The 24,932-nt window shown below is 43.3% G+C and overlaps 1 protein-coding gene across 8 annotated transcripts in view; it reads left to right on the top strand.

The window, feature by feature from the left end:
- Positions 1-24,932, top strand: part of PHACTR3 (phosphatase and actin regulator 3) — a 197,357-nt gene that overhangs the window by 84,422 nt on the left and 88,003 nt on the right. For all 8 annotated transcript variants that reach the window (XM_083146832.1, XM_083146840.1, XM_083146834.1 and 5 more), the window contains one exon: positions 20,165-20,318. In XM_083146832.1, the coding sequence (XP_083002958.1) occupies positions 20,165-20,318 (154 nt within the window). The remainder of the gene's footprint in view (positions 1-20,164; positions 20,319-24,932) is intronic.

Raw genomic sequence — 24,932 nt, 5'->3', positions numbered from 1 at the left:
ACTGCTTCACATGCGTCCCTCGTGAAGCTGCGCGCTCTGTCGAGGAGGATGTCCTTTGCCGGTAGAGAAGTCCTGATCTTCTCTCAAGGTGTTACGACTCGTAGCTGCTACAACCTCAAAACAAGCACCAAGACCCCTATCTGGCTTGATTGTGCACTGTTTACACAGTGCAGCCGAGGAGCAGTGGGCAATCGGTGCAGCAATCAGTGGAATGCAAAGAGTTATATGCATTTCAAAGACAAGTCCCTCATACAAATGACTCTCAGCAGTGGGCACCAGACCAGACAGGTAGAGATATACGGCAGTATTTATTTATTAGGCAGTGAGCCCCAGACCAGACGGTACATACGGCAGTATACTGTAGGCAGTGAGCCCCAGACCACAAAGGTAGAGATATACGGCAGTATTTAATTATTTATTAGGCAGGCAGTATTTAATTATTTATTAGCCAGTGAGCCCCAGACCACAAAGGTAGAGATATACGGCAGTATTTAATTATTTATTAGCCAGTGAGCCCCAGACCACAAAGGTAGAGATATACGGCAGTATTTAATTATTTATTAGCCAGTGAGCCCCAGATTAGACGATACATAGGGCTGTATAGCCAGTGAGCCCCAGACCACAAAGGTAGAGATATACGGCAGTATTTAATTATTTATTAGGCAGACAGTATTTAATTATTTATTAGCCAGTGAGCCCCAGACCACAAAGGTAGAGATATACGGCAGTATTTAATTATTTATTAGGCAGGCAGTATTTAATTATTTATTAGCCAGTGAGCCCCAGACCACAAAGGTAGAGATATACGGCAGTATTTAATTATTTATTAGCCAGTGAGCCCCAGACCACAAAGGTAGAGATATACGGCAGTATTTATTTATTAGGCAGTGAGCCCCAGACCAGACGGTACATACGGCAGTATAGGCAGTGAGCCCCAGACCACAAAGGTAGAGATATACGGCAGTATTTAATTATTTATTAGGCAGGCAGTATTTAATTACGGTATTTATTAGCCAGTGAGCCCCAGACCACAAAGGTAGAGATATACGGCAGTATTTAATTATTTATTAGCCAGTGAGCCCCAGACCACAAAGGTAGAGATATACGGCAGTATTTATTTATTAGGCAGTGAGCCCCAGACCAGACGGTACATACGGCAGCATAGCCAGTGAGCCCCAGACCACAAAGGTAGAGATATACGGCAGTATTTAATTATTTATTAGCCAGTGAGCCCCAGACCAGATGGTACATACGGCAGTATAGCCAGTGAGCCCCAGACCACAAAGGTAGAGATATACGGCAGTATTTAATTATTTATTAGGCAGGCAGTATTTAATTATTTATTAGCCAGTGAGCCCCAGACCACAAAGGTAGAGATATACGGCAGTATTTAATTATTTATTAGCCAGTGAGCCCCAGACCAGACGGTACATACGGCAGTATAGCCAGTGAGACCCAGACCACAAAGGTAGAGATATACGGCAGTATTTAATTATTTATTAGGCAGACAGTATTTAATTATTTATTAGCCAGTGAGCCCCAGACCACAAAGGTAGAGATATACGGCAGTATTTAATTATTTATTAGCCAGTGAGCCCCAGACCAGACGGTACATACGGCAGTATAGCCAGTGAGACCCAGACCACAAAGGTAGAGATATACGGCAGTATTTAATTATTTATTAGGCAGACAGTATTTAATTATTTATTAGCCAGTGAGCCCCAGACCACAAAGGTAGAGATATACGGCAGTATTTAATTATTTATTAGGCAGGCAGTATTTATATATTTATTAGCCAGTGAGCCCCAGACCACACAGGTAACTAGATAATATATACAGCATTATTATTTATTAGGCTGTGAGCCCCAGACCACAGACCACCAGACTGGCAGATTCAGTGCAGGCAGCAGTGCAGCACCAGTGGACTATATATATTTATTTAATATAATTAATTAATTAATAAATATAATAAATGGCACAGCACAGCACCAGAGGTATGCCCCAGCACAGAGGAGACAGTAGTACTACAGGCAGGTACACAGTTAGACTGTTCTCCTAAGCAGAGGAGAACATAGTACACAGCAGCACTGAGGGAGACAGCCCTAGCAAATAAAATAATTAATTACAGCACAGCACACCAGAGGTAGACCGCACAGAGGAGACAGTAGTACTACAAGTACACAGTTAGACTGTTGTCCTAAGCTGAGAACAGAGTACACAGCAGCACTGATGGAGACAGCCCCAGCAAATAAAATAATTAATTACAGGCAGCACAGCACACCAGAGGTAGACCGCACAGAGGAGACAGTAGTACTACAAGTACACAGTTAGACTGTTGTCCTAAGCTGAGAACAGAGTACACAGCAGCACTGATGGAGACAGCCCCAGCAAATAAAATAATTAATTACAGGCAGCACAGCACACCAGAGGTAGACCGCACAGAGGAGACAGTAGTACTACAAGTACACAGTTAGACTACTACACAGCAGCACTGAGAGACAGCACCAGCGATTGCAAAAGCTCAAGGTCAAGCTCAAGTTTAAGCCCCAGCAGCAGCACCAACACACCCTCTCCCAACCCACTACTTGACTGGAGTGAAGATGGCGGGCGCGGCAGCCGCTTATAAAGCCTCGCGAAATCCGACGCCGGGAGATGACGTTCTAATCACGCGGACGGACCGAGTCAGGCGGGAATCTCCGAGCGCTGCTCGGAATCGGGCTCGGAATGATGACGTCCGTGTGGGCTCGGATCTCTGAAATCCGAGCCCGCACATCTCTGGTACAGACACCAAATGCTGATTAAGCAATGAGGTAGACATAAACCACTGAAGGGTTCTTGCAGGCTGCACTTTAGTAGTAAGTCATGTGTTATGGTAATGGAGGTGGGCATAAGGCCTATCAGAGCAGGGGTGAGGAGTAGGCAGGTTAGGAGAGATCACGTGCTAGAGCAGGGGTGTCAAACTCAAATTCATCGGGGCCGCATCAGCAGTTTGGTCACCCTCAAAGGGCCGGTTGTATCTGTAGGTCCCCCTGTATAATTATAATGCCATGACACCACAGGCTGCTCCCCCTGTATAATATAAAATGAATGCCATGACACCACAGGCTGCTCCCCCTGTATAATAATAATGCCATGACACCACAGACTGCTCCCCCTGTATAATATAATAAAAGTAATGCCATGACACATAAATGATTATACAGGAGGAGCAGCCTGTGGTGTCATGGCATTATTATTATTATACACGGGGACACCTCAGGAAAAGGCAGATATATATATTTTTTATTGTGAGTGTGATACTCATCCTCACTTACTGTTTCTCCGTCTGTCCTGCAGCTGCTGCGGCTTCCAGCTTTTCTTCACTGCTTGCTGCGGCCACACTGTCCCCGACTCCCGGTCCAGCTTCCCTGCCTGCTCCTACTTCTCTACAGACGCATGGGCGGGCGGCGTCATCGTCATGACGTCCCCATCCAGTGTCTGTCAGTGCCGGGCATCAGAGGGAACAGGCGGCCAGGCCCTCCTCCACGTAGCTGTGGAGGCCGGCGGCCATGTTTCTGTAGCCGCATACATATGCCGCATACATATGTGCCTACAGGAACATGGCTGCCGACAGTGGAGGAACAGGTAAGGTGGCCGCGGTGGGGTGGGTGAGAGGAGGTGGCTTAGGCAGGAGCTGGGACACACTGCCCTGCAGGCTATCTCCTCGCGCGGGCCACATGACGAGGTCTGGCGGGCCGGATTTGGCCCGCGGGCCTTGTGTTTGACACCTGTGTGCTAGAGTGATCTGCCTCTGTCCTGAAAAGCCCCACTCACCCTTCCCTATTTTCCTTCTTCGGCAGCGGTAACGAACGGTCATCTTTAATAGCTCTGTGTGTATGTAGATAGTGGGTGCGCTCTCCCTTGACATCAATTGTCATGGGCCATGCTTCTGCACGGGGGATGGCCACACCATCTGCCCGGGTGGTTGTGTAGGGAGAGTGATCACCAGCGATGTGTATGCATGGTGATGTTTACCCCCACTTTCCTTTTATCGACCGTTCTTTGGTGCCGCCACCATTTATAGTTATATATTTTAGTTGTCAAAATAAATTTGACATTCAATTTTGAAACGCCAGCACTTGTGTATTCGTGTATTTATTTTAGATTAAGTTATTCGTTAAGTTAAGTTTAAGTGTTGGTCATGTTTATAAACTCTTTTATACTTTAAGATTGTCTCTCAGTATTTCATGCACTCTGGGCTACGTCCTTGCTTGTGTGGTGCTCAGTGCATTAGCCCAAGTGTGGCCATCTTCCTGATTTATCTTGGAAAATGGCACCATCTTGTGGACAAAAAAAACAACTTTCACTTCAATAAAAATATGACCAATCTACATAGAAACATAGAATTTGACGGCAGATAAGAACCACTTGGCCCATCTAGTCTGCCCCTTTTTTAAACATGTTACCTCAAACCATATTTGATCCTTATTTTTTTGTAAGGATATCAATATGCTTATCCCAAGCATGTTTAAATTTATCCCAAGCATGTTTAATTTTTTTTTTTTTATAATACTATTACTATTAGTGCTAGAAGTAGGATTATATTTCTATATTGTAGATAAATACACAGAGCTGTACAGTATACTTGCCTACCCTCTCTGAATGGCTACGGGGATCCCAGAAATCGTGTGGTCCTCCCGGCTGCCCAGAAAGATGAGTAAGTGCGTGGCATTTTCCTGGCCCAACCCTTTTCAGCTGCCCATTTACAGAGGAGGACCTGATGGCGCAATAATACCATTAAGAATAAGCAGATTGATGACCAATATGTAGTACAGAATAATAGTGATACAATACTATTACTGACCACAATATAATAGAGAGCATGAGCTACAACCATACACTACAAAGCAGCATGGTGATGATCAGAGTGGAATATAGAGGGCTACTTAGTATTTGCAGTATAATACATAGAGCATATTATGACTGTGAAATAATCTCACCCATCTCATCGCTAAATAAGCCCTGCTCAATATCATTACCACAGTCAGCATTATCATAACAACTTTCACTATCCTTGTCACTTTATACTGTACTCCTTTTCATCACCCCTATTAATACTTAACCTCAAGTTCAATTGATTTATTTTCAACAACTACTCAATCCTTATGTCCTTAAGGGCCCCATTCATGATCACTGATGGGCTTGTTACACATGTGGAGTGTATTCAGTAAACTCAGAAAACAGAACTTTTTCAGAGTTTGCTTGTGGGAACCAATGCCATCTTTTTATTTGGCTCCTCTGCCACCTCTGCACTGCAAAACCTTTGATCGTGCTCTTGCGTGACCTAAGGTTACATATGCGCAGTTGGCTAGTTCGGGTCCATGAAGTGTCACTACTATTTTAGTAGCAGTGTTACGGATCGCAGTGTTAAGTAGCTTTCTACTGTATATTCCACTCTGGTCACCAAGCTGCTTTGTAGTGTATAATTATTATTAATATTAATATTATGTAATTTTTTTTCATGTAATTATCCACTGCTGCAACTCATGACAAGTTGGGTACTTAATCATCGGGACCACTAAAAAATACCAGTCCCAATGTCTTTCAAGACAGTTATTACACTCTTATTAGCCATTCGCCATTACAATTAACCCATTGGCCATAAATTAACCGTATGAAACCCTGTAGCATCTTCCTCTTCGTACTCTTCCCTCTTTCCCATTCAAAAACTGCTATTTCTATTTTTCCCCCTTGACCGGTTGATGATTATGTTAATTCTATTATATATATATATATATATATATATATATATATATATATATATATATATATATATATATATATATATATATATATATATATATATATATATGCAAGAAACAGGCAGCGGCACTCCAAGGGTTTTTCAAACAGTGTATTCAAATCATAGGTCAGGAACCAACGTTTCGGGGTATCGGATCACCCCTTTGTCAAGGTACAAGTCTTCACTTGACAAAGGGGTGATCCGATACCCCGAAACGTTGGTTCCTGACCTATGATTTGAATACACTGTTTGAAAAACCCTTGGAGTGCCGCTGCCTGTTTCTTGCTTGTTCTACCACTTGTCTCCAGAGGGCACCCAGGTATTTACCCCCTACAGTTGGAGTGCCAGTCCGTCTTCTACAAATATATATATATATATATATATATATATATATATATATATATATATATATATATAGGGTCTGGAGGTTGTCCGGCACTCACAGTAAAAGATCAATGGCGTCGAGGTGCCTTCCTGTAGAATATGCACATACACAGATATCCTGGGTCCTTGGCAGGGTCCCCTGGAAGGAGGCGGCACTCTCACGACTTTTAGAAAGAGTTTTTTTAATGTAAGAGTATAAAGTGCACAAATAGAAACAAGCGTCTACGTTTCAAGACCCATTGGTCTTTTCCTCAGGACGTGCGTTTGCTGAAAGTGCTGTGTGCTAGTGAAAAGTAAAGAAAGAATCAGAGCGTTGTGCTCTCTTACCTTATATTCAGCAGCGTGTGTGGCTGCCATTCCCCGCCGCCGTGTCCGGGAGTCAGACTTCCGGGTAGATGGCTCCGCCTGTGTGACGCAGGCCGTTGCCTAGGAACCCTGGACGCCACCGCTCGCTATTCTCCGGCGTCAGGGGAGGCAGTTACAGTAAGACCAGCTTTCAACTGCTGGATGTAGTGCTACAAAAGTGCTATAAATGAAAATCAAAAAACGTGTTATATGCTGCTGAATCGACATAGTGTGTATTTGCTAAATAAGCGATGTGTGTGCAATATTAGGTAAAATGGAGAAAACAAGGTTTAACCCTCAATAGCTAATTAGTAATCGACATCTTTAGTGTCCACTGTCTCACAGCACCTTCATACACTCTGCCACCCACGTGCTAAGTCTCTCACACTGCACAAAGGTGGATGAGCATTGTCATATTATAGTATACTGTACATATAAAGTGCTTATAACATAATTATTGGCATAACTGGATTAGCATATTTTACAGTGGATGCCTACTGTTATCAGAGAAACAAATAAATAAATATACATATATAGCATTATATGGTGGAATTCCTGGGCATATATAGTATGTTGAAGAATTTTAACCTATAGTCAGGCACTATATAAAGGCATTCCAGGCTATTTTTTCATTTAGCCCTTCTGGAGATAATGCATTGAGTCGGAATATCCATTCCGATTCACGTTTCGTGAGGATTTTTTGTCTATCTCCTCCTCGAAGGAGGGGGGGTACATGATCTATAATAATACTTTTTAAACTTTCCAAAGTATGGCCGTGTGCCTTAAAATGTTTGGCCACTGGCTGCTCTATCTTATCCCCTTTGATGCAGGCCTTTATTGCCGAGCGATGTAGAGCCATCCGCTCTCTGAAAGTTCTAATTGTCTGTCCTACGTAGTATTTCCCGCAGGGGCAAATTATAACGTAAATAATGTATTGGGATTTACATGACAAGACGTGTGAGATTTTAAATTTCTGGCCAGTCAGGGGGTGGGAGACAAATGAGCCTGTTAACATCATGCTACAAGTGGTGCACGAGGGGCATTTATAGCACCCGGGTTTCTTTTTCTGCACATTGAATAGAGTGCTAGCTTCTCTGGGGACCATGTTGGTTCTCACCAGCATGTCCCGGAGGTTTTTACCTCTTTTGTAGCTAGGCATGACTGATTTTTGTTTGAAGCATGGAAGTGCTTTGTCACTAGTGATCAAGGGCCATACCGCCCTGACTGCCCTCGGTAGAACTTGGCTGGCTTGGGTGTAGGCAGTAACAAAGGGAATTTTGTTAAAGATGGTGTTTTTTGTAGTACTTTGGAGAAGTTGCTCACGAGGTGTTGCCATTACTTCCATTTTTTGCTTTGACAATAATGTGGGGTCGTATCCCCGCTGTATGAACTTACGGACCTGGGTGTCCAAACAGGGTTCTAGCATGGCCTTATCACTAGTTATGCGGGCCACTCTTGTCATTTGCGACTTGGGCAAACCTTTTTTGAGCGCTGGGGCATGATGACTGCTATACTTTAGCAGAGTATTCCTGTCTGTCTCTTTATGGTAAACTGAGGTGCTTATTTTTTGTTGTGTAACAGAGATTGTAACATCCAAGTAGTTTATGGATGTTTGGCTTATTGAATGGGTTAATTTTATGGGTCCATCTGTGGAATTAATTTGAATGATCAAGTTTTCCAGCTGTTGAGGCGTGCCCGACCATATCAGCAGCAGGTCATCTATATACCTGGTATACATGATGATCTGTGTGCTTATCCTGTCATCTGTAAAGAAAAAGTTGTTTTCCTGCTCAAACATAAAAATGTTGGCTAATGACGGTGACACATTGGACCCCATAGAACACCCCGTTAGCTGTAAATAATAAGCCCCATTGTGAATAAAATAATTCCGCGTCAATGTTAATTCCAACAGTGTCAAAAACAAAGGAATATCCAAAGCAGTAAACTGGACTCTATATAGGAACGTGCGCACTGCCGCCAGTGCTTGCCCATGGGGAATGACGGTGTATAGATTTTTTACGTCCATGGTACACAGTACGGTATTTGATGGTAAATTTTGAAGATCTTGAAGTTTAAGGAGCAGTTGCGTGGTATCCTTTAAAAAAGTTTTCTGTGCCATAATGTGCGGTTGAACCAGAGAGTCCAGAAATTGAGAAATTGGTTGGAACAGGGAATTACGTGCTGAAATAATTGGGCGTCCGGGGGGGTTTATGGAGTCTTTGTGTATTTTTGGTATAGTGTATATAACTGGAGAGACAGGGAAATCAGTAGTGAGTGTTTCCAATACTTTTTTACTGAAAAGGCCCTCTTGAAACGCTGTTTTAAGGTGTCCGTCCAATTCTTGTTTAAAGGTCGGCAATAAAGGCCTGCATCAAAGGGGATAAGATAGAGCAGCCAGTGGCCAAACATTTTAAGGCACACGGCCATACTTTGGAAAGTTTAAAAAGTATTATTATAGATCATGTACCCCCCCTCCTTCGAGGAGGAGATAGACAAAAAATCCTCACGAAACGTGAATCGGAATGGATATTCCGACTCAATGCATTATCTCCAGAAGGGCTAAATGAAAAAATAGCCTGGAATGCCATATAGTGCCTGACTATAGGTTAAAATTCTTCAACATACTATATATGCCCAGGAATTCCACCATATAATGCTATATATGTATATTTATTTATTTGTTTCTCTGATAACAGTAGGCATCCACTGTAAAATATGCTAATCCAGTTATGCCAATAATTATGTTATAAGCACTTTATATGTACAGTATACTATAATATGACAATGCTCATCCACCTTTGTGCAGTGTGAGAGACTTAGCACGTGGGTGGCAGAGTGTATGAAGGTGCTGTGAGACAGTGGACACTAAAGATGTCGATTACTAATTAGCTATTGAGGGTTAAACCTTGTTTTCTCCATTTTACCTAATATTGCACACACATCGCTTATTTAGCAAATACACACTATGTCGATTCAGCAGCATATAACACGTTTTTTGATTTTCATTTATAGCACTTTTGTAGCACTACATCCAGCAGTTGAAAGCTGGTCTTACTGTAACTGCCTCCCCTGACGCCGGAGAATAGCGAGCGGTGGCGTCCAGGGTTCCTAGGCAACGGCCTGCGTCACACAGGCGGAGCCATCTACCCGGAAGTCTGACTCCCGGACACGGCGGCGGGGAATGGCAGCCACACACGCTGCTGAATATAAGGTAAGAGAGCACAACGCTCTGATTCTTTCTTTACTTTTCACTAGCACACAGCACTTTCAGCAAACGCACGTCCTGAGGAAAAGACCAATGGGTCTTGAAACGTAGACGCTTGTTTCTATTTGTGCACTTTATACTCTTACATTAAAAAAACTCTTTCTAAAAGTCGTGAGAGTGCCGCCTCCTTCCAGGGGACCCTGCCAAGGACCCAGGATATCTGTGTATGTGTGTATATATATATATATATATATATATATATATATATATATATATATATATATATATATATATATATATATGACAAAGGACTGGCACTTGGAACAGCAGGGGTTAATGGCTAGAGGTGCCTTCCACAGCAGAAGTATAGCAGCGTATCCTCAGATAAATGAAAAACAGGTTCTCCAAATAAAGGAAGACAGGAGGCGGCACTCTCAAATCAAAACGTGATCAAAATTTTACGGTTTTTCTAATTTGCGTCGCGTCGCCATGTTCTGCGGCTTATACCTTTTTTATTTTTCCACCTACGGACCTGGGTGAGGGCTCATTTTTTGCGGGCTGAAGTGTACTTTTTAATTAATACCATTATGGGATATGTGCGACTTTCTGATCTCTTTTAGTTACATTTTTTTGGGTAGGCGATGCGACCAAAAAACGTAGTTTTGGCGTTGGGAATTATTTTCCGTTTACGCCTTTAACCGTGCGGGATAACTAATGTTATATTTTGATAGATCGGACTTTTAGGAACGCGGCGATACCAAAAATATGTTTATTTTTTTTATTTTTTATTTATTTTTATTTGTGAAATGGGGAAAGGGGGGTGATTTGAACTTTTAATTTTTTTTTTATTTTTTTTTAACTTTTTTTTTTTTATTTTTTTACTTTTACTACAAGGCCCCCTAGTGTACTTGACCAAGTCACGTGAGACACCTTGTATTGAAATAGAATACAGTGATCCCACGCATGCGCGCTAGGATGCAAGTAGATACCCGTAATTCTGCGCATGGGCACGGAGGTGTCCGGTATCCTTAATAGTGTCAGGACACACGCGAGAGCACGGAAATCTTACGCATGCGCAAATGGGCGCTAATCACGTGACTCGGAAACGCCATACATGGCATGTATGCTTAGGTGGCCATACTATAAATATGCATCTCTTAAGCATTTGTAACTATACTCCCCTGATAAAGTCCAGTCCATTTCCATATGGCGTAAGAGACAAAACGCGTTGAGAGCAGCCTGTTTTTACCCAAGCACCATTTTATTCATGTAAGCCTTTTTTCTTTGTATTTATTCACTTGTATGCATTTTATTAAACTCCACTAATTTTAATTGGAGTTTATATCTCTTGTCCAATACACCAATGGGCATATGCCCTCGAATTTGCAAAACTTTGAAACTTGTGGGAGGCATCCGTGAGGGGTCCAAACTCCACTATCCGGGTAGTATCCTGGTAACCACGAGACCGAAATTTTAAAGATTACTATTTGATGAGCACGATAATCACTTATACACGGTACGCTCATTACTTTTATCCAAAAGTGTGGATACTAAATTATTACACTAGAGAGCGCGGTTTCTCATCCCCTTTTTCTAGTAAAGATTTCCGAGACGCCATAACATACTGTACGTTTCAACAGGAGAATCAAGCAGCCACCAGTCACATGGGGATTCATGTGCTTGGAAGGAGAACCTGTCCAAAAGAGAAACTTTCACTTGCCGTGAAAAGGTCTAACCTAAACGGGTGGAAGCGAAAAAACAGTACTCTGGGGGCGTGGCCTGGCGGGCTTGCTGTGTTGGTGCAGCTCCCGTGGCCCAACTCCACTGACAGCCCCAAAAGTTATTTCCCCACCTGTAAACCCCGACCCTGCCCTGCACCCTGAACGAGCACTCACCTCCCCTGGCTCCGGTCGAAAGACCCGCCGGCTGCAGAGCCGGGGTGCGCTTTTAAGCGCGCCTGCAGGTTGCGGCCTGGTGGTCACGCTGAAGCCGGGGACTAAAGTTTTGAAGCCGGCGCCGCTTCTCCGTGACGGCAACGTGGAGAGAGCGGGTGATCCCTGCACTGCCCGACCCTCCGAGAGGCTTTCCCCTGCCCTGCCCGCCTTAGATGACTCCTGTGGACGGCTCCGGAGACCTGCCGCTGGCCGCAGCCTGCTGAGGAGTGGGTCCCGGTGATCATAGGAGAGACGCGGCGGGAGGCGGGCCTGCACCCGCAGACAGGTGAGGGGGGAGCTGAGTGCAGAGGCGGACGGCCTTAAGAGACCCTGCCTGCAGCCTGGGGCTCCCGGACAGGACACTGTAGCTCTGTGTCTGCCGGACCCCATCATCGGAAAGGCGCGGCCGCCATCTTTGGCCCTCATACTGAACTGCCCTGTCCTAGCTTGAAGGACTCAAGTGGAGCCTGTCTCCCCGGCCTGGTGAGGGGCAGAAATTTATTTCAACTGGGGCACCATAGACTAGCTGGATCCCTGCAAAGTAGCCCCACAGACACAGGGATCTCTATACCTGAGGCTGAGATCCTGAACAGAAAGCAGGAGATAACTGAAATAGGAGCTTGGGTTGCTATAACAGCCTGTAAAGGGAGGCCATTCTGCTTTGATTTCATGCACTTCCCCATCTAGTTTGCTGTCCTGGATCGCCACCTGGTGGTGAAGGCGAATACAGCACCCTGATATACTATTTTAAATCACACTCCACTAACACCGACCTAGCTTACAGATCTACCGCATATTGGATAATCCTACTTTTCAAGAAGCATACCCTTTGAGTGACTCTCACTTTTACAGACAAACGCCATAAGAGCGCCCCCGTGAGAAGCCTCCTGTCCATCGTTGGTAAGCCACCATAGCAACTATGACCTGACAACAACAGTGAATCACAGGCCATGACCCCCTAAACACCCACACAATATGGGGTGGTGCAGTCGCTAGTCTACCACCGGGCTAACCATACACCTTAACTCCTCCAATGACATAGCACGCTGTCAGGGCTGTTCATATACACACCTTCTTTTAATAGCCCGTCTACTTATGGGGAAGACCAAGAGAGGCCTGCAGACGCCGGTGTCTAAAAACCCGAGCGACAGTCAAGCTAAACCCAATATCTTCCAATATCTAACTCAAGGCCCTGGGACTACTGCCGACGTGATTCAAACGCCTTCGGATTGCTCACAGTCATCACAAGACTCTCTTCAGATGGATCCCTTACCGAACCCCTCCAATTCGCAGAACGCAGAGGTCACGCTGACGGAAGTCCTAACTTACCTCCGCACTCTACCTACCAAAGCTGACCTCCCATCCAAAAGGGATTTTCTTGACTTAGAACAGTCACTACGCGAAATAATTAAAATGGAAATCTCGACAATCCAATCTGATCTTAGTCACACGACGCAAAGAGTCTCAGACCTGGAAGACCAAACCGGAGACCTCGCCAATTATCAGGACAAACTCTACGAAACTGCCGCCATACATTCCTAAGAACTGGTAACTCTCCAACGCCGTTTAGATGATATCGATAACAGGGGGAGGAGAAATAACCATGGATATGAGGCCTTACAGAGGATATTCAGGGCCCTGGCATTGTGGATGCGCTCACAAAAATCTTCAATGAGATAACGGACGCCGCACCAGACAACTCCATCGTTTTTGATCAAGCTCATAGAGCCCTGAGACCTTGTGGGCTGCAATCGGATAAACCTAGAGATGTTATCTGTCGCCTTCATTATCATAGAGTGAGAGAAGACATCCTGAATAAGGCCCGAAAGTTAGAATCCATTGAATTCAACGGAGACAGAATCCAAATATTCCCAGACCTCTCATGGAGCACCCTCCAACAGAGACGCCTTCTTAAACCCCTTACTGACCAACTTAAGCAAAAGAACATCAGATTCCGCTGGGGCTTCCCATTGAGTATTCAGGCATCCCATGAAGGTAGACTGGTGACTCTGCACACTCCGGAGGATCTAGAATCATTCTGTAGCGCCCTTGACATCTCCAGACCGCACCTTTCTGAGTGGCTACACCTAACAAAACGGCTGGACCCTCCTCGCCCCCCATCCGGTCACACACGCTGGCAGACGGTGGGCAGGAATACCGGTACAACTACGCCATCCGGGACGGCACAACCTGACACAGTAACTTGAACCTGGCCCCTCCCTGGGGCACTGATCAACAACTTAGGAAGGAAGATTTGTTGGACTCATTTAAATGTTTCATTCTTAGTTTCAAGTTCTGTCTTTGTTAATGTTGATGACTAGTTACTTGGGCCCCTCCCAAGCATCCATAGGAAGTACTAGGGGATTAGGGAAGAGTATAATTAAATCTTCGGTAATTTGATTGTTTTTAAATAGACCAAAACCCTCTAAGCCTTAACATCTAGGCCTAACATTTCCCCATGGGTATACGAGCAGTCTCCCCTTTCGTTTCAGACTTTATCTGTAGTAAAAAAATTAGTTTCACCCCCGAGCCCACTAACTTCGGAGGGGACGGACTCCGTCTTAATTAATACCATCAGCTTCCCTCATCTACATACGCAACGCTCTGAATGGGTCGATAACCCGTGACTTTGAAGGGAAAAGTGATTTGGTGAAACCTCTCCTTTCTTGTGGGAGTTTATACATACCAGAAATGGATAGCCCTTAATTAGCATAGTCTGTGTTTTTAGTAAAGTCAAATAACTTTAATTGTTTGAAATAGTACTAGCTTCATGTTTCTGTATTAGACTTACCCCACGCCTAGTGGGGACTGTGTGCACTTACCCCAGTTAGGGTGAACCACACTCTCTTTGGACTGTGATGCCCAACGATGGCATCGTTAGTTCCAACAGTGGTTATATATTTTTCTTGTTAAGAATTTGTGAATTTCTAATTTTTTCAAATGTTTCTCTCTTTGCTCTCTTCTTTTCCTTTGCCCTCTCCCCCTCCTCCCCTCCTCTCCCTTTATCCGGGGACCACTCCACCTTCAAACACCTTGACTGGACCTGGACATGGTATGTGAAACTGTGCGCTAGTCAACCCTGACATGCCCCAACTTAATACAATGTCACTCAATTTTTGCTCCCTAAATGTGAAAGGGCTTAATGTGCCAGAGAAAAGGTCTTCTTTAACTAGAGAACTTAGGTCTAGAAAGCTTGACGTGTCTTTTCTACAAGAAACGCATTTTAGACTAGGTGCTTCGCCCAGGTTGACTAATCATTTCTACCCTCTAGTATACTCTAGCAGTAATTCTCTGGGGAAAACCCTAGGGGTTTCTCTGATGTTGTCCCGCAGGATACGACCTATTGATATCTCACACCATACCCTAGTAGAGGGACGTTGCCAAATATTGAAATGCACAATATCTTCACAAAAATACACATTTGTGAATGTCTACTTCCCTAATACAAGACAGAGGCAATTCTTTGGTAGAGTCCTGCGGCTTATTGAGCTGTTCAGAGAAGGTTGCCTTGTGATAGGTGGAGATTTCAACTGGTCCTTAGATCCTTTGCTGGACTGCAACCCAACCCCAAGCTCCCCTCGTCTGCGTGATCACCGTAAAATTAAGCAACTTTTACATGACCATCAATTGATAGACGTGTGGAGGATTTTCAATCCCTCAGTTAGAGACTACACTTTTTTCTCGTCCCCTCACTCTGTTTACTCTCGCTTAGATTATTTTCTGGTTGATCACCAGTTTCTCCAACATTTTACACATAGTGAAATTGGTCAGATCACCTGGTCTGATCATGCCCCTGTTTATGTCACAATGAAAGTCCCATCACCCTCTCCCCGCCCATGGTCCTGGCGGTTTAATGAGCTCCTTCTTTCTGACATCATATTTAAAAAGGAACTGGCCACAGCAATCTCTGAATATATCACCAATAACGATAACGACCTAGCCTCTCCAATAACGGTGTGGGAAGCACATAAATGTGTACTTAGAGGAAAGTGTATACAGTTGGGGTCATTAATGAAAAAAGAGAGGGAAGCAAGGAAGGTGAAACTAATTAAACAGATAAAAGCGTTGGAGACATCCCATAAATCTACACTCTCCCCAGACACGCTAAGAGAATTAACTGAGGCTAGATCGATGCTCAACCAGTTAATGCGAGATAGAACTAAACTTGAGTTGCGCAAGTGTAGGCACAAATATTACCTTTGGGGTAACAAACCCAGTTCCATGTTAGCAAGAGCCCTGAGAGCCCAAAGAGCACAGGCTTATGTTCAGAATGTCACTGACGCAGAGGGGAAACGGGTTCATACCTTCACCCAGATAGCAAAAGCTTTTGAGGAGTATTACACTCGGCTGTATAACTTAAGGAGTGATCCCTCCCCATCAGAAAAAACTTTACTTAAACAAAAGATCAACAAGTATCTAGCATCAGTGCAATTTCCAAAACTCTCTGAGGCAGACCTGACCTTACTAGAGAGATCGTTTACTATAGAGGAGTTGGAGCAGGCCCTGGCCAATACCCCCTCTGGGAAAAGCCCGGGCCCGGATGGTTTCCCGATAATCTACTACAAATCCTTTGGCTCGACACTGATGCCCCTCTTTCTGAAGGCATGTAATGCCATCTCAAAGGAGAAAATCTTCTCCCCACAAAGTCTAGAGGCCCATATCTCTATTATCCCAAAAGAGGGGAAGGACCCGGCTCAGTGCTCGAGTTACAGGCCTATCTCACTTTTAAATACAGATCTGAAGTTATTTGCTAAACTTCTCACTTTAAGGCTTGTACCGCTTCTCCCGGAGGTGGTACATGGGGACCAGGTGGGCTTTGTCACAGGAAGGGAAGCAAAAGACAATACAACCAAGGTGATAGATTTGATACACTTTGCGAGGCTTGGGGAAGCTCACGTGGTCCTCCTGTCCACTGACGCGGAGAAGGCATTTGATAGGATAGACTGGACCTTCATGGAGACCCTTCTGGAACACATAGGATTGGGCCCGAAATGTCTCCACCGCATTTTGGCCTTATATAGTACCCCCACGGCCCGAATCTGGGTTAATGGAGCCCTAACGAACTCGGTCGAGATACGGAATGGCACCCGCCAGGGCTGCCCCTTATCTCCCCTGATCTTCGTGCTATGTATGGAGGCCCTGGCATGTGCAATACGGATGAACGATAACATCAAGGGTATTCAGGTCGGCAGACATGAGCATAAATTGGCACTATATGCGGATGACCTATTAGCATCCATCTCGAGTCCAACCACATCGCTGCCGTCTTTGATGTTGGAATTCGAGAAATTCTCACTTCTAACTAACTTCAAAATCAATTTTGCCAAGTCTGTAGCTCTGAATATATCTGCCCCAGATGGCACAATCGAAGGTCTTAAAAAGGCCTTTCCCTTTCATTGGCATCCAACGCACATCAAATATTTAGGGGTCTTGTTTTCCAGGGATAATTCAAATCTTTACCAACTTAATTTTGTACCTCTGCTTGCTAGTTTAAAAACCTCTATTTCGAAATGGTCAGTACTTAAATTATCCTGGTTAGGCAGAGTTAACACGATTAAAATGAACTCCGTCCCTAAAATACTATTCCTCCTTCAAGCGCTCCCAATTGCAATACCCCCCTCTTTTTTCAAAGACCTGCAAAATATAGTGAGTAAATTCATCTGGATGAATCGCAGACCTAGGATTTCCCAAAGAGTCCTTGTCCAAAGCCGCGACAGAGGTGGCCTACAACTCCCCCACTTCCTCAGCTATTACCACTCGGTCCACATTACCAGGATTGTGGAAATGTCCAGGCCTACACCATCCAAACAGTGGCCAGCTATTGAAGGTCACTCAGTGGGAGTGTCCCCAAAGGTCATCCCTTGGCTCCGGAAGATCCCTCTGGTAGGGCACCCCACTCTGTCCCCAACACTTTCCTGTTGGGGTAGATATAGAGGTTTGCGCTATTTTGACCCGGGTGTGACACTCCTTACCCCGCTAATTAACAATCCTGAATTCCCACCGGGATTCGAACTACGGAATCTCTATAGTCGCTTTTCAGTGGAGGTGACGCACCTGGGTCAATTGGTAGATAGGTCCGGCCTTCGTTCCTTTGAGGACTTACATAAAGATATTGGTCTCCCGACAGGTCTTTTTTGGTTCTACCTCCAGATTAGACATTATGTCTCCTCCCTTCCTAAACGAAAACAAAGCTGGGAACCAACTCCCTTCGAGTCGCTAATACTCTCCAGAGAGGCCCCAAAACACTTGATTTCCAAATTTTACCAGGTATGCCTTAGTAACCTACCAGACCCAACACCTGCATACACAGTGGCTTGGCACAAGGAACTGGGTAAAGAACTGTCGGTAGATCAATGGAGTCAAATATTTAAATATGTTTTTGCATCCTCCTCTTCAATCCAAACTCTAGAAACCCAGTATAAGATACTATCTCGTTGGTACAGCTGTCCCTCCTTATTACACAAAATGAACAACACTATATCGGATCTCTGCTGGAGATGCGACCAACATTCTGGCACCCCCCTTCACATCTGGTGGACCTGCCCAGTTATCCAAGATTACTGGCACCAGATTCACACCATCTCTGAAAAGATTATTAATTCCTCTCTTCCATTTAGCCCTGAATTTTAGTTGCTTAATCTTATGGATATGCCCATCTCCCGATATAAGAAATCCCTAATTAGGCACCTAATGAATGCGGCTAGAGCGGTCATTCCCTGTCACTGGAGATCTAGCAGGGCCCCACCCATCACACACTGGTTTCGCAGAATAGACTTATATATGTCCATGGAGGACCTGTCATCCTTTTTGAAGGGTTCGCCCCAGACTTTTACTGCAACTTGGTTGAGCTGGCTCACCTATAAAGAATCCTCTGATTACTCTCATCTTACTGCACAAGGACAGGTTGCCGAGACGAAGTGACCCCTGGATACAACCCCCCCCCTCCCTCATCACCCTACCTCCTCTACCCTCCCTCCTCCCTCCACTTCTCTTTTCTTTTCTACACCCTCTTATCGTTACTCTACTTTCTTTCATAATCAGTACATCTTATTATGGGACTAATCACATTGTCAATAATTTGTTTGTTGAATATTTACACATCTTACTCTGAAAGACAAGCACTGCACTCAATTCTTGTAATTGTCTTTATTGTTTTCTTAAGTAAATTGCATTGCATTTTTTCATTTCTAAGATGTATTGTGATCTTCTTTAATAAAAATTGATTGCAAAAAAAAAACAGTACTCTGTATATACTGATGAAACTGAGGGGTAGATTTATGAAGCAGTGATAAGGGAGGAGAAGTGATACAGTGCCTGGTAATTTATCACCGGCCAATCCGCTCTTATTTAAACCCAGCCTGTAATTTACCAGCCAAAAGCTGATTGGCCAGTGATAAAGTACCAGGCACTTTATCACTTCTCCTCCCTTATCACTGCTTCATACATCTACCCCTCACTCCAGAACTGACTTTTTTATTGAGACATTGTAGACCCAGTAACAGACATATTAAAATGTACAGTATACAGAATTTTCATTAGCATAAATCTGTAATCATCATTCAATTCGTGAGATTAACATTAAATAGAAATTAATTGTCGTTTTATAGAGACCTCAGTCCAAAGGGACAGGAGGGTCCTGAGCAGATGCTAGTGAGATACCATGTAGTAGATTTTAAGCTTTCATGTATCATCTGTCTTGTGTTAAGATGAAGGGTTGGTATATATGAATCCTATAATATAAATAATTTTTCACTGGCTCCAAAACTGACTGTATCCCTCAATGAAATGTAATGTCCCATTGCAATAGACATTTAAAATGAGATCTCAACTAGGGGGCTTCCCAAAACATCCACTCACCATTCTCCATGCTGTACCAGGGCCCCATCCATCTCTGGCAGCTGCTCTGTGTGACTGCATTTTCACTGCAGTTTAATTTGATTGGTGGACAGCACTTTACTTTTGATAAATGTCCACATTACAGGAGGAATATGTAAATTGTTCCTATCCAAAAACTTCAGTTATAGCTGTAGTTACAAAAGTTGTGTTTATTGCATTTAATTATTAACGAAGCAGTAATTGTGAAGTCAGTGAAGAGATAGGTGATAGGTATGTGACGTTGTAACTTTGAGTAGATATTTTTAAATGACACTAATTGGTTAGAATGAACAATGGCATATTTGCATAGGAGAATGTTTGTGAAAACCACTTTTATTACTACCCAATTATAAAATCTCTAAAATAACAAAATAAGCATAGTAACAATGGTATATTAGAGCATGGATTCATACTTTAAATTCTATATAGGCAAAATCATTGATTCGGAAGGCCGCCATTTAAATGGCATAAACTGTTTCTTAGAAACTGAAGGGTCTTATTCACTTTCAAATTCTATTTAATCCTGTAATATTATATTGTTTTACTGCTTTCTTTTAATGTTTATAAAAAAATTTTTTTTAAACAAATAATTTTTGAAAGAATTTCCACAGGAAATAAATTGTTCTCCTCAATCTTTAGGGACTTTACCAAGGAAATACAAAAAGGAAATACTAGCGGTTAAATTGAGAAACAGGCCCAGCAAGCAAGAACTGGAAGACAGGAACATCTTCCCTCAGAGGACAGATGAGGAAAGACAGATGATCAGACAGCAAATTGAAATCAAGCTTTCAAAGTAAGTGCGGAGAGGCCCAGGGAGAGTTGTATGCACTTTTTGATAAGTGTTTCTCTAAGGTTGGAACCTGCCAGACTGCACATGAGCAGGCATTCATTGAGATGTATGGATAATTATCATTTTGGCGGTTATTCATGGGGATCACCAAGACCAGCACTTGGCAGGGATTTAAGTAGTGATTAGTGTTCATGTTAATGGAGCTATCATACATTTAATAGATATACATGACCTATATATTACATATTTTGGTTGGTCATAATTTAACCCCTTCATGACAGAGCCAGTTTGTGCCTTCATGACAGAGCCCTTTTTTTCAAATCTGACATGTCTCACTTAAGTGGGGATAACTTTTTTTTGCTTTTACTTATCCCAGTGATTTTGAGATTGTTTTCTCGTGACACATTGTACTTCAAGTTAGTGGTAAATTTTGGTCGATACAGTCTGTGGTTTTTTGTGAAAAATACCAAAATATCGTGAAAAAATGGAAAATTTAGCAATTTGCAAAATGTTAAATTTTCTGCTTGTGAGACAAATAATCATACCACTCAAAATAGTTAATAACTAACAAAGACCATATGTCTACTTTATGTTTCCATCATTATTTCAACTTCCTTTTAATTTTTTTGGACACTAGGAGGCTTACAATATGAATAGCAAATTCTCAAATTTTCAAGAAAATTTCAAACACTGATTTTTTTAGGGACCAGTTCAGTTCTGATGTGACTTTGAGGGACTTGTATGTGAGACACCCCCATAAATGATGCCATTTCAAAAACTGCACCCCTCACAGTATTCAAAACAGCATTTTGGAAGTTTGTTAACCCTTTAGGTGTTTCACAGGAATTAAAACAAAGTGTAGGTGAAATTTCAAAATTTCTTTTTTTTTTGCAGAGTTTCAATTTTAATACATTTTTCTAACAAATACAATAGATTTTACTAGAGAAATGTGACTAAAAATTGATTCCCCCAATTCTTGTGTTTTCAAAAATATCCTATATGTGGCCCTAGTGTGCACGTTGACCAAACCACAGGCTTCATAATAGAAGGAGCACCTACTTGATTTTGGAGCCTCCTTTTTATGAGATTTTTTTTTAGGCACCATGTAGGTTTCTAGGCACCATAAGTGCTAAAAGTTAGGAACCTTCCCCACAAGTCACCCCATTTTGCAATCTACACCCCTCAGGGAATTCATCTAGGGGTATAGTGTACATTTCAAACCCCCAGGGGTTTCACCAATTTTGGTACAACTGGGATGTGAAAATGGAAAATTACATTTTTTTACACAAACATGCAGTTCTGGCTCAAAATTTTTCATTTTCACAAGGAATGAAGGAGACAAAGCACCCCAAAATCTGTGCCCCAATTTCTCCCGAGTACGGCAATGCCTCACATGTGACCAAAAAATACCAGTGGGGCGCATAGCAGGACTCAGAAGGGAAGGAGTGATTTTTGGATTTGGCAGCACAGATTTTGGTGGAATGAATGGTGGGTGCCATGTTGCATTAGCAAGACTCCCAAAGCACCAATACAGTGGAACCCCCCCACAAGTCACCACATTTTGCAAAGTACACCCCTCAGGGAATTCATCTAGGGGTATAGTGTATATTTCAAACCCCCAGGGGTTTCACCAATTTTGATACAACTGGGATGTGAAAATGGAAAATTACATTTTTTTACACAAACATGCAGTTATGGCTCAAAATTTTTCATTTTCACAAGGAATGAAGGAGACAAAGCACCCCAAAATCTGTGCCCCAATTTCTCCCGAGTACGGCAATGCCTCACATGTGACCAAAAAATACCAGTTGGGTGCATGGCAGGACTCAGAAGGGAAGGAGTGATTTTTGGATTTTGCAGCACAGATTTTGGTGGAATGAATGGTGGGTGCTATGTTGCACCAATACAGTGGAACCCCCCCACAAGTCACCCCATTTTGCAAAGTACACCCCTCAGGGAATTCATCTAGGGGTATAGTGTACATTTCAAACCCCCAGGGGTTTCACCAATTTTGGTACAACTGGGATGTGAAAATGGAAAATTAAATTTTTTTACACAAACATGCAGTTCTGGCTCAAAATTTTTCATTTTCACAAGGAATGAAGGAGACAAAGCACCCCAAAATCTGTGCCCCAATTTCTCCCGAGTACGGCAATGCCTCACATGTGACCAAAAAATACCAGTGGGGCGCATGGCAGGACTCAGAAGGGAAGGAGTGATTTTTGGATTTGGCAGCACAGATTTTGGTGGAATGAATGGTGGGTGCCATGTTGCATTAGCAAGACTCCCAAAGCACCAATACAGTGGAACCCCCCCACAAGTCACCCCATTTTGCAAAGTACACCCCTCAGGGAATTCATCTAGGGGTATAGTGTACATTTCAAACCCCCAGGGGTTTCACCAATTTTGGTACAACTGGGATGTGAAAATGGAAAATTAAATTTTTTTACACAAACATGCAGTTCTGGCTCAAAATTTTTCATTTTCACAAGGAATGAAGGAGACAAAGCACCCCAAAATCTGTGCCCCAATTTCTCCCGAGTACGGCAATGCCTCACATGTGACCAAAAAATACCAGTGGGGCGCATGGCAGGACTCAGAAGGGAAGGAGTGATTTTTGGATTTGGCAGCACAGATTTTGGTGGAATGAATGGTGGGTGCCATGTTGCATTAGCAAGACTCCCAAAGCACCAATACAGTGGAACCCCCCCACAAGTCACCCCATTTTGCAAAGTACACCCCTCAGGGAATTCATCTAGGGGTATAGTGTACATTTCAAACCCCCAGGGGTTTCACCAATTTTGGTACAACTGGGATGTGAAAATGGAAAATTAAATTTTTTTACACAAACATGCAGTTCTGGCTCAAAATTTTTCATTTTCACAAGGAATGAAGGAGACAAAGCACCCCAAAATCTGTGCCCCAATTTCTCCCGAGTACGGCAATGCCTCACATGTGACCAAAAAATACCAGTGGGGCGCATGGCAGGACTCAGAAGGGAAGGAGTGATTTTTGGATTTGGCAGCACAGATTTTGGTGGAATGAATGGTGGGTGCCATGTTGCATTAGCAAGACTCCCAAAGCACCAATACAGTGGAACCCCCCCACAAGTCACCCCATTTTGCAAAGTACACCCCTCAGGGAATTCATCTAGGGGTATAGTGTACATTTCAAACCCCCAGGGGTTTCACCAATTTTGATACAACTGGGCAGTGAAAATGAAAAATTACATTTTTTTACACAAAAATGCAGTTCTGGCTCAAAATTTTTCATTTTCACAAGGAATGAAGGAGACAAAGCACCCCAAAATCTGTGCCCCAATTTCTCCCGAGTACGGCAATGCCTCACATGTGACCAAAAAATACCAGTTGGGCGCATGGCAGGACTCAGAAGGGAAGGAGTGATTTTTGGATTTGGCAGCACAGATTTTGGTGGAATGAATGGTGGGTGCCATGTTGCATTAGCAAGACTCCCAAAGCACCAATAGAGTGGAACCCCCCCACAAGTCACCCCATTTTGCAAAGTACACCCCTCAGGGAATTCATCTAGGGGTATAGTGTACATTTCAAACCCCCAGGGGTTTCACCAATTTTGATACAACTGGGCAGTGAAAATGAAAAATTACATTTTTTTACACAAAAATGCAGTTCTGGCTCAAAATTTTTCATTTTCACAAGGAATGAAGGAGACAAAGCACCCCAAAATCTGTGCCCCAATTTCTCCCGAGTACGGCAATGCCTCACATGTGACCAAAAAATACCAGTGGGGCGCATGGCAGGACTCAGAAGGGAAGGAGTGATTTTTGGATTTGGCAGCACAGATTTTGGTGGAATGAATGGTGGGTGCCATGTTGCATTAGCAAGACTCCCAAAGCACCAATACAGTGGAACCCCCCCACAAGTCACCCCATTTTGCAAAGTACACCCCTCAGGGAATTCATCTAGGGGTATAGTGTACATTTCAAACCCCCAGGGGTTTCACCAATTTTGATACAACTGGGCAGTGAAAATGAAAAATTACATTTTTTTACACAAAAATGCAGTTCTGGCTCAAAATTTTTCATTTTCACAAGGAATGAAGGAGACAAAGCACCCCAAAATCTGTGCCCCAATTTCTCCCGAGTACGGCAATGCCTCACATGTGACCAAAAAATACCAGTTGGGCGCATGGCAGGACTCAGAAGGGAAGGAGTGATTTTTGGATTTGGCAGCACAGATTTTAGTGGAATGAATGGTGGGTGCTATGTTGCATTACCAATACAGTGGAACCCCCCCACAAGTGACCCCATTTTGCAAACTACACCCCTCAGGGAATTCATCTAGGGGTATAGTGTACATTTCAAACCCCCAGGGGTTTCACCAATTTTGGTACAACTGGGCTGTGAAAATGAAAAATTACATTTTTTTACACAAAAATGCAGTTCTGGCTCAAAATTTTTCATTTTCACAAGGAATGAAGGAGACAAAGCACCCCAAAATCTGTGCCCCAATTTCTCCCGAGTACGGCAATGCCTCACATGTGACCAAAAAATACCAGTTGGGTGCATGGCAGGACTCAGAAGGGAAGGAGTGATTTTTGGATTTGGCAGCACAGATTTTGGTGGAATGAATGGTGGGT

Source organism: Crinia signifera, chromosome 6 (assembly GCF_055691185.1).
Source record: "Crinia signifera chromosome 6, ASM5569118v1, whole genome shotgun sequence".
In the NCBI taxonomy this organism is placed as follows: domain Eukaryota; kingdom Metazoa; phylum Chordata; class Amphibia; order Anura; family Myobatrachidae; genus Crinia; species Crinia signifera.
This window is presented reverse-complemented; position numbering and strand designations above follow the sequence as displayed.